The sequence below is a fragment of the Pristiophorus japonicus genome, chromosome 4 (genome assembly GCF_044704955.1).
Source record: "Pristiophorus japonicus isolate sPriJap1 chromosome 4, sPriJap1.hap1, whole genome shotgun sequence".
Classification (NCBI taxonomy): domain Eukaryota; kingdom Metazoa; phylum Chordata; class Chondrichthyes; family Pristiophoridae; genus Pristiophorus; species Pristiophorus japonicus.
The window spans coordinates 71,480,008-71,494,093 of record NC_091980.1 but is presented as its reverse complement, the minus strand read 5'-3'; the positions used below and the strand labels follow the sequence as shown (position 1 = coordinate 71,494,093).

Here is a 14,086-nt window from a genome sequence, read left to right as displayed (position 1 = left end):
GCCCACCCCATTTGCACTGTGCGACTGGATTAAAATCTGGGATAAAACTACAACACATCTAGCGGTTCAGAAGATATTAGAAACACTAGCAATAAACCCTAAGTAACTACTGATATTTTTAATTTTATCCAAATAGGTTTTTATACTTTTCAACCTTTTAAGTGAGCAAAATTAAGCTCACAACAGGGATGAGCTCTTAAATCCTGGATGTTATGCACGTAGGACAGACAGCGCAATTCCACAATTGAGCTCCGGCAACAGTGCTGCTGTCCTTTGTGTTTAGCACTCACTGATGCCAGATTTTATTTCACAGCATGTTACTGGTATTAGATACTTTTATAGTATAACCTCGGTCATTTTTGTCTAGGCTCATTCATTTGGCTAGAAATAAAACCTATTTGACACCTCCCTAAAAAAAATAAACGCAGCTTCGTGTGTTTAAATAGGTTTGCAATCTGTCTCACTCTGATTGATCATAAATCTAACACCCAACATATCCTCAAAGTTAACAGCTTTGGCTTTAGTAAGGCTTTACATACCCAATGAGTGCAAAGAGCACCCGGGCAGCTCAGTTTCACATAGTCAGTTTGACTGCATTCAGCTTGCAGCCAAGTCACTTACAATCAGTACAGCTACATATAACCAACAATCACATGCAACCAGTCCAATCTGAGAAATGCAATCCGTCTAATCAAAGACAGAGCCAACCTAGTTGTATACAACGTGTCCTGCTACGCACAGCCAGTCCAGTCAAGCACACTTGATCGAGTCACACACATCCAACAGATAGCCTGATTGAGCCACCAACCAGTTGAATAAAGTGCAGACAGCAGATGGTCCAGTTGCACACAGTTTTAGACAGCAGCCAGCCCAATTGCGTCCAGACACAAATACAACTAGACACTTTAAGTTCTGTCCCATGCACACTCAACAGCCAATCTTTTCACATATATGGAATGGATCCACATAGATAGCAGCCCAGACAACAGCCAACCACAGAGAGCGGAAATTTCTAACCTTCCTCCATGACTGACATGACTTTTAGGACTAAGTCAATTTAGACCACATCATATAAATTATTCCCTATTTTTCTCCATAAAATCTTTTATGTGATAATGGAAGTTTAAGTAACATTATATGAAGAGCAAGTTTGCAAAGGGATCCTTAAAAATGTGTCAAACAAATATAATTCAATTTACGGACATAATTCATTTTATAATTGTAGGTTTGATTTATGTAACTCAATCATAACTCAACTCAGGAAGTTGAACCCAGAGATTAGTTGACAATCTTTACCTCCAAAGGCAGTATCTTTTATTTAATTTACTGTATGCCATTTGTAATTTATAAGTTTAAGGGCAAGCTTCATGTATTTTTTAATCAATAAGACTAGTGCTAAAATACTCAACTCCGCCAAAGAACAGAGCAACATTTTTCTTTGAAGGTGTAACATTGTTTTAAATCTAGTCCCACAAGATCTTTCTCCAATTTTGCCAAGCCATCTACTATTCTAAAATCATCCTAGTCTGCTCGAGCAACCCTAGTCTCCTATTTTGTAAAACTGACCACCTCCTTAAACCATGGCTTTCAATACAAAATGCAAAGAGCACATGGATTGTTTTTGTCTCTAAAAACAAGACTGTTTGTGCAGCTCACTTTGCTTCTTTCTCCCTTTTCTCTTCCCTCCATCCAAGGACTCATCCCAGTCTTCCAATCATTCCAGCCCAAACCCCTCATCATTTTCCAATTTCTCCCTCATCTGCCCCCATTCTCCCTAAACCAACTGCTCCCTTGATCCTCTTCCCAGTCCACTCCTGGTCACTCAACCACCACTCCTGACCCCATATTAGCTGACCTTGTTGATGGTTTCCTTTCCACAGGCGGCAGCCCTCATCTCGTCATTAACTCATTCACTCTCTCCCTTTCTTCTGTAAGGTTGTAGAGAGTGTTGTCACCTCCCACCTCTATGCTGATCGCTCCAGAAATTTCCTGTACAAATTTTGCCCATATCACACCATTGAGATTGCCTTGGCCTAGATCATCAATGATATCCTCTGTGACAGAAATCGCACTGTGCTATCCCTTATCCTCCTCAAATATTTTTGTAGATTTCAGCATGGTTAGTCATGCTGTCCTCATCCAATGCCTCTCCTCTATTGTCCACTCCTACCAATGTGAAGCCAGTGAATCTCTAGTATTGATATCTCTTTTCTCCCGTGCACTGTCACCCAGGACTCCCCCAAGGATGTATCCTTATCCATTTATTTTTCTTTGTCTGCTGTCCTTTAATGACTTCATACACAGGCATGGGGTCAGGTTCCATAGATATGCTGATGATACATAGCTGCATCGTTCCACTACTTTCCAAAACTCCATAACCATTTTAGGGCTGCTAGACTGCCTGTTTGACATCAAGCCTTGGCTCAGTTAAAATTTCCTTCAGCTTAACATTGGGAAGATTGAAGCCATAGGCTTTTAATATTTGCCATAAACTCTGCTCCCTTGATATTAACTCCATTCCCCTCCTTGGCTCAGTCAGTGTCATAAGAACATAAAAACATAAGAAATAGGAGCAGGAGTAGGCCAGTTGGTCCCTTGAGCCTGCTCCGCCATTCAATAAGATCATGGCTGATCTGATCTTGGGCTCAGTTCCACTTCCCTACCCACTCCCCATAACCCTTGACTCCCTTATCGTTTAAAAATCTGTCTATCTCCACCTTAAATATATTCAATGACCCAGCCTCCACAGCTCTCTGGGGCAGAGAATTCCACAGATTTACGACCCTCTGAGAGAAGAAATTCCTCCTCATCTCAGTTCTAAATGGGCGACCCCTTTTCTGAAACTTTTCTAGATTCCCCCACCAGTGGAAACATCCTTTCTGCATCTACCTTGTTGAGGCCCTTCAGTATCTTACATGTTTCAATAAGATCACCTCTCTTTCTTCTAAACTCCAATGAGTATAGACCCAACCTGCTCAACCTTTCTTCATAAATCAACCCCTTCATCTCAGGAATCAACCTAGTGAACCTTCTCTGAACTGCCTCCAATGTAAGTATATCCCTCCTTAAATAAGGAGACCAAAACTGTACGCGGTACTCCAGGTGTGATCTTATCAACGCCTTGTACAGTTGTAGCAGGACTTCCCTACTTTTAAACTCCATCCCCCTTGCCTTCCTGACTACTTGTTGTACCTGCATACTAACTTTTTGTGTTTCATGCACAAGGCACCCCCAGGTCCCTCTGTACTGCAGCATTTTGTAATCTCTCTCCATTTAAATAATAACTTGTCCTGTTGGGCCCCAAGCTTAGTTTCAAACTCCAAATTCTCTCCATCACCGAGACCATTTATTTCCACCTTTCCACCATTGCTTGCCTCCACCTCTACTTAAGCTCTTTTACTGCTTTTTTCACTTCCAGACTTAATATGGTTTTTGCTGGCCTTCCTTTATCCATGCGCCATAAACTCCAGCTTGCCCAAAATGTGGCTGCCTGCATTTTGCACTGTACTAAGCTTGACTTGTTCATCACTCCTGTCCTCACTGACCCTCAATAGCATCATATTCCACAACACATTAAATGTAAAATTCTCATTTTCAAATCCCTCTATGGTCTCATTGCAATCTCCTCCAGACTTGTTTTCCCACCCCTGCCCATATATCCTGCAATAAAGAGAGAGAGTGCTCGACTTGCTCTCAGGACTTATCATTTGACAGTGTGAGCCAGCCATGATGAGGGACGCAACAATGATATGATGATGACACTAATTCATTCTCCCCTAGCCTTTGCTAAGTACCTCACTACAGCTATGCAGCTGAAATCAAGAATTTAGCAACATAGAGGCATCAGCCCTAATTCATCAGTCTTACATAGATGTAAATATTATTCCATTTGGACTTTTATAGTAATATGTGGATCAAAACTGAGACAGGTTTAATTAAAAATCTGTACTGGGGTTTTCACAATAATGATGTGATTAAATGCACTACTTGTTGTGATGAAAAGACAAACATCCAGGAGGATCCCAGGTTCGATCCTGGTCTCTGTTGCATTAGTTGATCTCAGCTAGGGGACAATGGGCCACTAAAACTAGATTCAGTGTCCCTCAGCGATGGACGAAAAATGAGCCAGTGTTGCAGCTCCAAATTGTTATTCCTGATCCCATTTGAAAAGTGTCCAAGCAAGGGCAGAATTGGGCTTGGCTGTGGCGACCCCATGTTTGCAAAGCCTACTGATATTGTATAAACTTGTACATGAAGGCTGGTAACTTGGGAGAGATTCCAGTGAGCTCCTGATGCCGATGGAACCGTGCTTCAGCATAAGTCAGTGCCTTCACAAGAGGAGAATAAATGGAGAAAAACTCTACTGCAGTAAAGGAATTAATATTCTGTATGAATTACATCAACAGTTCTAAACAGCTGAAATTGTGGTCAAAAATTGAACTTCTATTTTGTGAATTATTTTCTCCCTCCAGTCTGAATACCTGTACCTACAAAAACCTCCCGACATAAATATCTCTGTGAATTGAAAGATTAAATGGTAAGTCAATGGTGGATTCACCACCAGCTTTGTGTTTTGTGCAGATAACATTTTGACTGAAACTATGTCCAACAGTAAAAAAAATCAACCTACAAAATAACTCAAGGACATTTCCTGAAGTAAATGAATGTCTGAATTAAGACATAATTAGGACTCTGCTGTATGTTATGGTACCTTTTAAACTAGTGTATTTATTAACAAAAATATTCAGGTTTAAAAATCTGTCAAAATGTATCTTATGTATTTGCATAAATTACTTTATGCGTACCTTTTTATTATTTATATAAATATTAGGATAAAAAGGCCAGTAATGCCATTGTGCCACCATAACTGCAGATTTTTAAAATTCAAAGACCCCAATTCCAGGACATTTAGCTGCCCATCTCGCCCCAAATGGGGAGTGGGCAATTTCGCCCCCATAATCTTAAAATTCAAGCTCGGCCAGTTCGGAGTGAAACCAGGAAATCTGGAACTCTCTCCCATAAAAGACTGTGGATGCTGGGTCAGTTGAAATTTTCAAGACAGAAATCAATAGATTTTTATTAGGTAAGGGTAAAACGGGATATGGAGCAAAGGCAGGTAAATGGAGTTGAGGTACAGATAAGCCAGGATCTGCTAGAATGGTGGAACAGACTCAAGGGGCTGTATGGACTACTCCTGTTCCTAGAACATTAATTAACTAGACAAAATAATTAATGATTGGTGCCACTCAAATACTTTATGTAAAATGTTAAAACACCAGCCTGTTTTTATCCTCAATTTCATCACTTTCTAAAATATTTATGCTGTTGCAACTCTAACATGTTAGTCTCACGCTGCCATATTCTACATGAAATGTTCCTGATCTTTTTCAGGTCATCAGGAGGTGGCCTAGAACAAAGATCAGGTTTTTTGCCACAGAGAGAAAATAAAATCATAAGCAAGTCACTCCACTGGTGTAACACAAGTTATAAAGGCTGCTTCATGAGAGCCACTGGCAGACAAATGGGACCAAATGGCTGCACTGTACTGCAATGCCAGGCACTAACTTCCTACCTCGGAACTTCATATTTGTGTGTTTGTTGTGTGTGTGCATTTGTATATCCTGCCCATTCTAACTTCCATTTGCCAATCACCCCATCCTTTCTGACCTACATTGGCTCCCTGTCACCTAACACAACGAACTTGAAATCCTTATCCTCAACTTTGAATCTCTTCATGGTCTCACCCCACTCTACCTCTGCAGCCTCTTCCAGCTTTATATCCCCTCCTGCACCCTATAGTCCTTCTGTATGCTTGGCTGCACACTCTCGAACTCCCTCCCTAAATGCCTCCAAATCTCTACTTCTCACTCCACCGTTTAAAAACGTCTTAAAATGCATCTTGTTGACCAGCTTTGATCACCTTTCCTAACTCACCTATAATGGCTGTGTTTGTTGCTTTTTGGTATTCCCTCTTTAAAGTCTTAGAACATTTTGCTACATTAGGGTTACTATAATAAATGCAAGATATTGTGCAATGTGAGGAAGGGAAACAACAATGTGACATAAATGGAAACTACTGGATATATTTTCCTCCAGACACTGATGTGAGTGAAAATATCAGTATGAATGAGAAATGGGTTTCACATGGGGTGAGGAAGGAATTGTACAGTTGGTGCACTGGATAAATGCTGTGTCCTTACACACTACAACAAATCAACACGAGGCACATACTGGAGACAAGGTCACTCTGTGACCTATACCTTTATTCACAGGACCAAGAAGTGATGACCCTGCGTGGGACCTCCCTTTATATACCTGGATGACCAGGTGAGGAGTGTCTCCCACAAGTTCACCCCCTGTGGTCAAGGTGTGCATTTCTCAGGTGTATACAGTGTACAGTGTTGTTACATAAAGGTTACAGTTATGTGAGGGTTACAAACATGACATCACCTCCCCACAACGTCTTTGGGTCAAAGGGCGAGTCTTTCAGGCGGTCGGCGCTCTCTCGTGGAGCGCCGCAGTTGGGGCTCTGGTTGTTGAGCCTTGGCATGCATCTTTGTCACCTGTGGTGATTCCGGCTCGTCCAGGCTGGCCGCAGGGACTGTGCATGCTGCTGATGGTTCTTGTTGCTCGTTCTCTGGCAGTGGTGTGGGCAGCATTTCATGCTGTTCCTCAGGTTTCTCAGTGTCCATGCTGAACCTTTTTTTAACTTGGTCCAGATGCTTGTGGCATATCTGCCCATTGTTGAGTCTGACCACTATGACCCTATTCCCCTCTTTACCAATTACAGTACCCTCGAGCCACTTGGGCCCCACAGCGTGATTAAGAACAAATGCAGGAACATCGATTTCTATCCATCTCCCCTTTGAGTTACGGTCATGGCACTCATTTTGGGACTGGCGCTTGCCTTCAACAATGTCTGACAAGACTGGATGAATGAGGGACACCGGAGTTTTAAGTGTACGTTTCATGAGTAGTTACGCTGGCGGGACTCCCGTGAGCGAGTGCGATCGGGACCTGTAGGCCAGCAGGAGGCGCGATAGACGGTATTGAAGGGAGGGTCCTTGAATCCGGAGCATGCCTTGTTTATGATTTGGACCGCACGTTCCACCTGGCCATTGGAAGCCGGCTTGAACGGCGCTGCCCTGACATGTTTGATGCCATTACCCGACATGAACTCCCGGAATTCATAGCTAGTGAAACATGGGCCGTTGTCGCTAACTAGGATGTCCGGCAAGCTGTGGGTCGTAATGACCGCACGCAGACTCTCCACTGTGGTGGATGTCGTGCACAAATTCAGGATGATGCACTCGATCTATTTCGAGTATGCATCAACAACAATGAGGAACATTTTTCCCATGAACGGGCCCGCGTAGTCTACATGAATACGTGACCGTGGCTTGGTGGGCCAGGGCCACGGGCTGAGTGGGGCCTCCCTGGGGGCATTGCCCAGCTGGGCACACATCGTGCACCTGCGAACACAGTGTTCCAGGTCTGCATCAATTCCCGGCCACCATACATGTGACCGGGCAATGGCCTTCATTAACACAATGCCTGGGTGCTCACTGAAGAGTTCCCTGATGAATGCTTCCCTTCCCTTCTGGGGCATAACTACTCGGCTGCCCCGTAGTAGGCAGTCGGCTTGGATGGAGAGTTCATCCATCCGTCTGTGGAATGGTCTGACCTCTTCAGGGCATGCTCCGTGTGCGGCGCCCAATCCCCAGTCAGGACACATTTCTTAATCAGAGATAGGAGGTGATCTCTGTTTGTCCAGGTTTTGATCTGGTGGGCTGTGTTGGGGGAGCCTGCGCTGTCAAAGGCATCGACAGCCATGACCATCTCCGTGCTTTGCTCCGCTGCCCCCTCAATGGTGGCCAGTGGAAGCCTGCTGAGCGCGTCAGCGCAATTTTTGGTGCCTGGCCGGTGCCGTATGGTGTAGTCATATGCAGCCAGCATGAGAGCCCATCGCTGTATGCGAGCTGATGCATTGGCATTGACCGCTTTGCTGCCGGACAACAGGGATGTTAACGGCTTGTGGTCCGTTTCTAACTCGAACCTTCTGCCAAAAAGGTACTGGTGCATCTTTTTCACCCCGTAGACACATGCGAGTGCCTCCTTTTCAACCATCGTATACCCCCTTTCTGCTTGGGAGAGCGACCTGGCATGAGCCACAGGTTGGAGTTGGCCCTCAGCATTACTCTGCTGCAACACGCACCCAACCCCATAGAATGATGCATCGCATGTCAAAACCAATTTCTTACAGGGGTCGTACAGGGTCAATAACTTATTAGAACAAAGCAGGTTCCGCGCCCGATTGAAAGCCCGTTCCTGACAGCCCTCCCAAACCCAATCGCAACCCTTATGCAGGAGCACGTGTAGCGGCTCCAACAATGTACTTAAGTTCTGCAGAAATTTCCCAAAATAGTTCAATAGTCCCAGAAATGAATGCAACTCCGATGTGTTGCCGGGCCTGGACGCGCGACGGATCGCCTCAGTTTTGGATTCGGTAGGCCGGATCCCATCTGCGGCAACCCTCCTGCCCAAAAACTCGACCTCTGGGGCCAAAAACACACACTTCGACGACTTTAGTCGCAGGCCTACCCGGTCCAGTCGGCATTGCACCTCCTCCAGGTTGTGGAGGTGTTCCTCGGTGTCTCGACCTGTGATGAGGATGTCGTCCTGAAATACGATTGTTCCGGGGATGGATTTGAGCAAGCTTTCCATGTTCCTCTGAAAGATAGCGGCTGCTGAACGAATGCTAAACGGACACCTGTTGTAGACAAACAGCCCCTTGTGCGTGGTGATGGTGGTCAGTAGCTTGGATTCTTCGGCCAGTTCCTGGGTCATGTAGGCCGAAGTGAGGTCCAACTTGGTAAACAGCTTGCCGCCTGCCAGCGTGGCAAAAACATCCTCCACTCTCGGAAGCGGTTTTTGGTCCTGAAGGGACACTCGGTTGATGGTGGCCTTGTAGTCGCCGCAGATCCTGACCGAGCCATCCGTTTTTAGAACAGGGACGATGGGGCTTGCCTAGTCACTGAATTCAACGGGTGAAATTATGCCCTCTCTTAACAACCTGTCCAACTCACTCTCAATTTTCTCCCACATCACATACGGCACAGCTCTGGCTTTGTGGTGCACTGGTGTGGCATGCGGGGTGATGCGTATCACTACTTAGGTGCCTTTCAAAGTCCCGACGCCAGGTTGAAATAATGACTCGAACTTTTGTAGGACCTGTAAGCATGAACTTCGCTCCACAAATGAAATGGCGTGCACATCCCCCCCATTTCCAGCTCATCTCGGCTAGCCAGCTCCTCCCCAAAAGCGCGGGACCATTTCCCGGAACATTCCAGAGTGGCAGCCGGTTCTGAGATCCATTATGTGTGACCACCAACATTGCACTGCCTAGCACTGGGATGATCTCTTTGGTGTACATCCGTAATTGCGTGTCAATTTGTTCAAGTTTGGGTCTGCTAGCTCTGAGTGGCCACAGTTTCTCGAATTGTTGGCTACTCATGAGTGACTGGCTGGCTCCTGCATCCAGCTCCATGCGTACCGGGGATGCCGTGTAACAGTACTCTTATCATTATAGGTGGCGTTCTTGTGTATGAGCTGTGGATGTTTGCCACCTGGACCCGCTGAACTTCAGCATCCATTGCTGTGTCCCAGGCATACCCCTGCCTTGCAGACCCCTTTTGTGGTTCATCCACTTCGTAAACCAGCCTCGCTGCGGGCTTCCTCCACATCCTGGCTAAATGACCACTCAAGTTACAATTTCTGCAGATGAATTGTTGAAACCGGCAGGTCTTCGCAGCACGTTTGCCCCCGCACCTCCAGCATGAGCTGAGATTGTTGTGAACAAAAGAGCTGTTACCAGGCATTCCTCTCTGATTGGCTCTTTGATTACCCTTGAGCACTCTGTTTGTGGGTGTCAATGGTCACATCCCGGGACGTATTGTCCCTTGTGATGGTGTAAATGTCCGTTCAACCTGCCATTGTCTCTGTTGAGGACCTACCCTAGAGTCTGTTACTGCCTGGTTGGTGTCGAATTGCCCTTGCCTGCCTGTGGGGTTCTGAGTCGCGTTTACCATGTTAACTCACTGCTCCATCGCCACGTTGGGAGCAGAGTTGCACGCGTATATGATCTTGGTTTCCTCCTCCCCCGCCATGAAGGTTTGAGCCATCAACGTCGCTGCTTCCAAGGTCAAGTCCTTGGTCTCAGTTAGCTTCCTAAAAATCCCAGCTTGACCAATGCCTTCAATGAAGAAATCCCATAACATATCTCCCCTGCAGGCGTCTGTGAACTTACAGAGGCTGGCCAAGCGGCGAAGGTCCGCAACGAAGTCCGGTATGCTTCCCGATGTCGGTGCAATTAGAATCGGTGTCGGGCCATATGTATACTGCTCGCCGGTTTGAGGTGCTCACCGATCAGTTTGCTGACCTCCTCGAAGGACTTGTCCGCCGGCTTCTCGGGTGCGAGCAGGTCTTTCATCAGCGCATACGTCTTAGGTCCACAGCTGGTCAGTAGATGCGCTCTCCGCTTGTCAGCCGCTGCCGCTCCCAGCCAGTCCTTCGTGACAAAGCTCTGCTGGAGCCTCTCAACGAAATCGTCCCAGTCTCACCAACACAGCACCGTTCCTCCGTGCTACCGGTGGCCATTCTCTTGAGTAGTTGATTTCCGTTTCTCGTCATCAAATGTTGTGTCCTTACACACTACAGCAAATCAACACGAGGCACATACTGGAGACAAGGTCACTCTGTGACCTGTACCTTTATTCACAGGATCAAGAAGTGATGACCCTGCGTGGAACCTCCCTTTATATACCTGGATGACCAGGTGAGGAGTGTCTCCCACAAGTTCACCCCCTGTGGTCAAGGTGTGCATTTCTCAGGTGTATACAGTGTACATAAAGGTTACAGTTATGTGAGGGTTACAAACATGACAGATTACGGGCTGGGAGACTTATTAAACTTAGTCCTGGTATTTTTGCTTCCTTTAGTCAGCGGGCCATTGATATTTGTGAGGGCTTCAGGCAAAGTATTAGGCAGAGGAAAGATAAGTCTGGCAGTAGGAAAATTGAAAAGAATTCCACGAGGGCTTGCATTTCAGCACTCCTACTAGTAAACTAGAGAACAGGATCAGGTGGAGACTTGGTAGTTATTGGTGTGTGTGACTGAAGGCCACAAAGGGAGAAAATGAAAATAATGGAAAAGCTATTATTTTCAATGTGGGTGGACTGAGGGAACTGTGCTTGTATGCTCTCGTCCGCCTGTTGTCTGATCCCATTTGTCATGTGACTGATGGAACAGGCATAGATGTGATTGGTTCATTGTCACATAAGTCACGGCAGAAGCAGGTAGCCTGGGTTAACGGCAAGGTTGAAATCAATTTTAAAATAAAATTTTAAAAAAGTTTGTGAAGGTAGATTAATAATTTAATTTCTTTCTAAATTATACCGAATTTATGAAATAACACTTTTAAGGGAGAGTGAAAAAATTAAGGCTCCCAATTTTATAGGGAGCTTCTGTAATAGCTCCAGTGAGAATTTGGAAGAACCCACTGGAAAATGGCAAGGGCCCAGTTGTGCTGGGTCTCTGCTGATTCTGGGATTTTCCAGTCGGCCTCATAAGTCTTACTGCAACATTCAATGGGAAGATGGCAAATGGCACTCCAACATGTGGGGTTGCCCTTTCAGCAATTGCTGACTAACAGTCTGTTGTTGTGATGTATAAGCAATGTAGACAAACTTCCAATGCTAATAATGTTTACCTGAACTTGGGATCCATTTAGACTACTTCCCCATTGGGAACACCTGACCTGTAGACTGAAAAGGAACAACCTAGGTTAGCAGCTATGATGTTCCAGGCATCAGACTACTGTCATTGGAGATCAATTATCATCTATATTCTCTGAAGTAGAAATTATTTTATGTATCCATATTGTATTTTTGTGTCAATTTACGATGTGAATATATAGCATAGAGTAAACTTTTCCAGCAAGATCTTGCATGCAGCCAGCATATATCAGAAAATTACAGGCAATGTGCCTCTGATTTTTTAAAATATTGCCAACAGTGCAGGGCCTCACAAATTTTACACTTGTATGTATGATTCTAATATTACAACATGGCTTGTATGTATAATTCCAATATTTTAGCATGGTTTACTTCCTCTACTATGGTATATTTTTCTTCCCTCTCTAAAATGTAACTTCTCTAAAAGTTAACTGATAAAATGCCAACAATGTACTGTTATGTTCAATTCACGGAAATCTAGATTAACTGCTGCTGACCATGCCTTAGCCATTATTTATTTGTATTTTGACAGGACAATACTCTGTTCAGAGTTATGACCACAGTGAAAGACAGAATTGAAATGTTGATATCTAATGTTGGAAGCAGGCGCTGGAAGAAGTAAAAGGGATTATTCTGGTTTGATAATGGGAAATAACTTTGCATTACACTGTGCATAAAGTTACTCTTCATTGCTTTTTTGAATTGGAAAGGAACCAAGTTCATCTGCATCCTTAATCATTTAATTTCATTGTTTTAAATCTGTGGTATTTTCAGCTGGCAATGTCTACTCTTGTATTGAAACATTTAGATTTTTACATTGGACTCAATTACATACAACGAAAAGTTACAGAGGTGAAGCAGCTTCACTACGATCCTTGTTTACAGGCCATTTCAGTTACAAGGGAACCTCTAGAGTTTTATTGAGCAAGAAAAAGCACGACTTCAGTGAGAAATTTTAAATGATTATTTCAAAATTTGAAGTTTACATATGGCCTTTCATAGTTGAAAACTAGAAAAAAAGGTTTGAGGAACTTAGAAAAATATGTTCACCACCCATCTTTTCAAATGGAGAAATATGTGTACCTTTTATTTTTAAGTTTATTGGGACTTTTAACTTTTGCCTTTCAAGCACCAGGTGTGACTAGCATGGAAATACAGAGATGCCGAGTATATTAAAGGACATTAAAAAATGTCGTCCTAGTAAGAGGACAATGGCCCGGAATTTGCTCTAATTCCGCCTCTGAAAACTGACCACAACTTCGGGATTTTGCGTGTGATGCAGAAATCCCGAAATTGCGATCAGTCATTGACAGCTCTGAAACAGGCTGTCCTGTGCCCCCGCCCACAGAGCCAGCAATCTGTGTAATTGGCCAAATCATTGAAACTGACAAAAACTTTGGCCCGGAAGGTGTTCGCTGCTGACCCAGAAGTACGCGCTGCAAAAGGATCTCACAATCCCTGTGTCGAGAACTTTGGATTTCCGACCTTCAATTCAATTCAATTCAATTCAACGGAAGTTAATGGGATTTCCCTTGTTGAAACTGCTGTGACATCATCTGGCTGTCTAAGCAGCCAATCAAAAGGCAGAATTCTCACAGCTAACAAGGAAGTGAGTAAGCTCTTAATATTGTTACTTTTGAAAATAGAGAGCGCAAAAGAAAGAATGGGGTTCTCACATGGGTAAATGGTTAATCTGAAATAAAGATGGACAAACTTAAAAAAACTTTTTTGGGAAAAGTTTCCTATTTTTATTAAAATGGACATATGCCACACTGCACAAAATTAAAATTAGTTTGGTCCTTAACATTTGTTTAGCAGTAATAACACTGTAAAAACCCGATTGTGTTCCTAACACAGATGAGACCTCACACAGGGAGGTTAAAATAACAGTGACCTCAGTCTTTATTAAGACACTCTAGAGTGAGTAACAGGCCTTAGGGGCCGGCTTATATACAGTGCTCCCAAGGGATGCTGGGATCCCTTGGGACTTCAGGGGATGCACTCCCTGGTGGCAGAACATGGGAGTGCATGCTTTACAGATACACAACATCACTTCCCCCCCCCCAAATTCAAAGTGAAAACTATTTACAAGGTGAGGCGGTCGGGAGCCTTTCTTTCCCTAGTGGACCGCCTCGGTACAAATGTCTGTTCTGGTGTGTTGTCTGTGCCCTCGCTGGGCTGGCCCCTAAGGCCTGTTACTCACTCTAGAGTGTCTTAATAAAGACTGAAGTCACTGTTACTTTAACCTCCCTGTGTGAGGTCTCATCTGTGTGAGGAACACAATAGGGTTTTTA

At 44.4% G+C, this 14,086-nt stretch overlaps 1 protein-coding gene across 1 annotated transcript in view; it reads left to right on the top strand.

The window, feature by feature from the left end:
* Positions 1–4,538, top strand: part of LOC139262455 (electrogenic sodium bicarbonate cotransporter 1-like) — a 152,336-nt gene extending 147,798 nt beyond the window's left edge. Inside the window, exon 22 of the mRNA XM_070877641.1 lies at positions 4,473–4,538. Coding sequence (XP_070733742.1) covers positions 4,473–4,526 — 54 coding nt within the window. The 3' untranslated portion in view covers positions 4,527–4,538. The remainder of the gene's footprint in view (positions 1–4,472) is intronic.
* Positions 4,539–14,086: the final 9,548 nt, after the last annotated feature.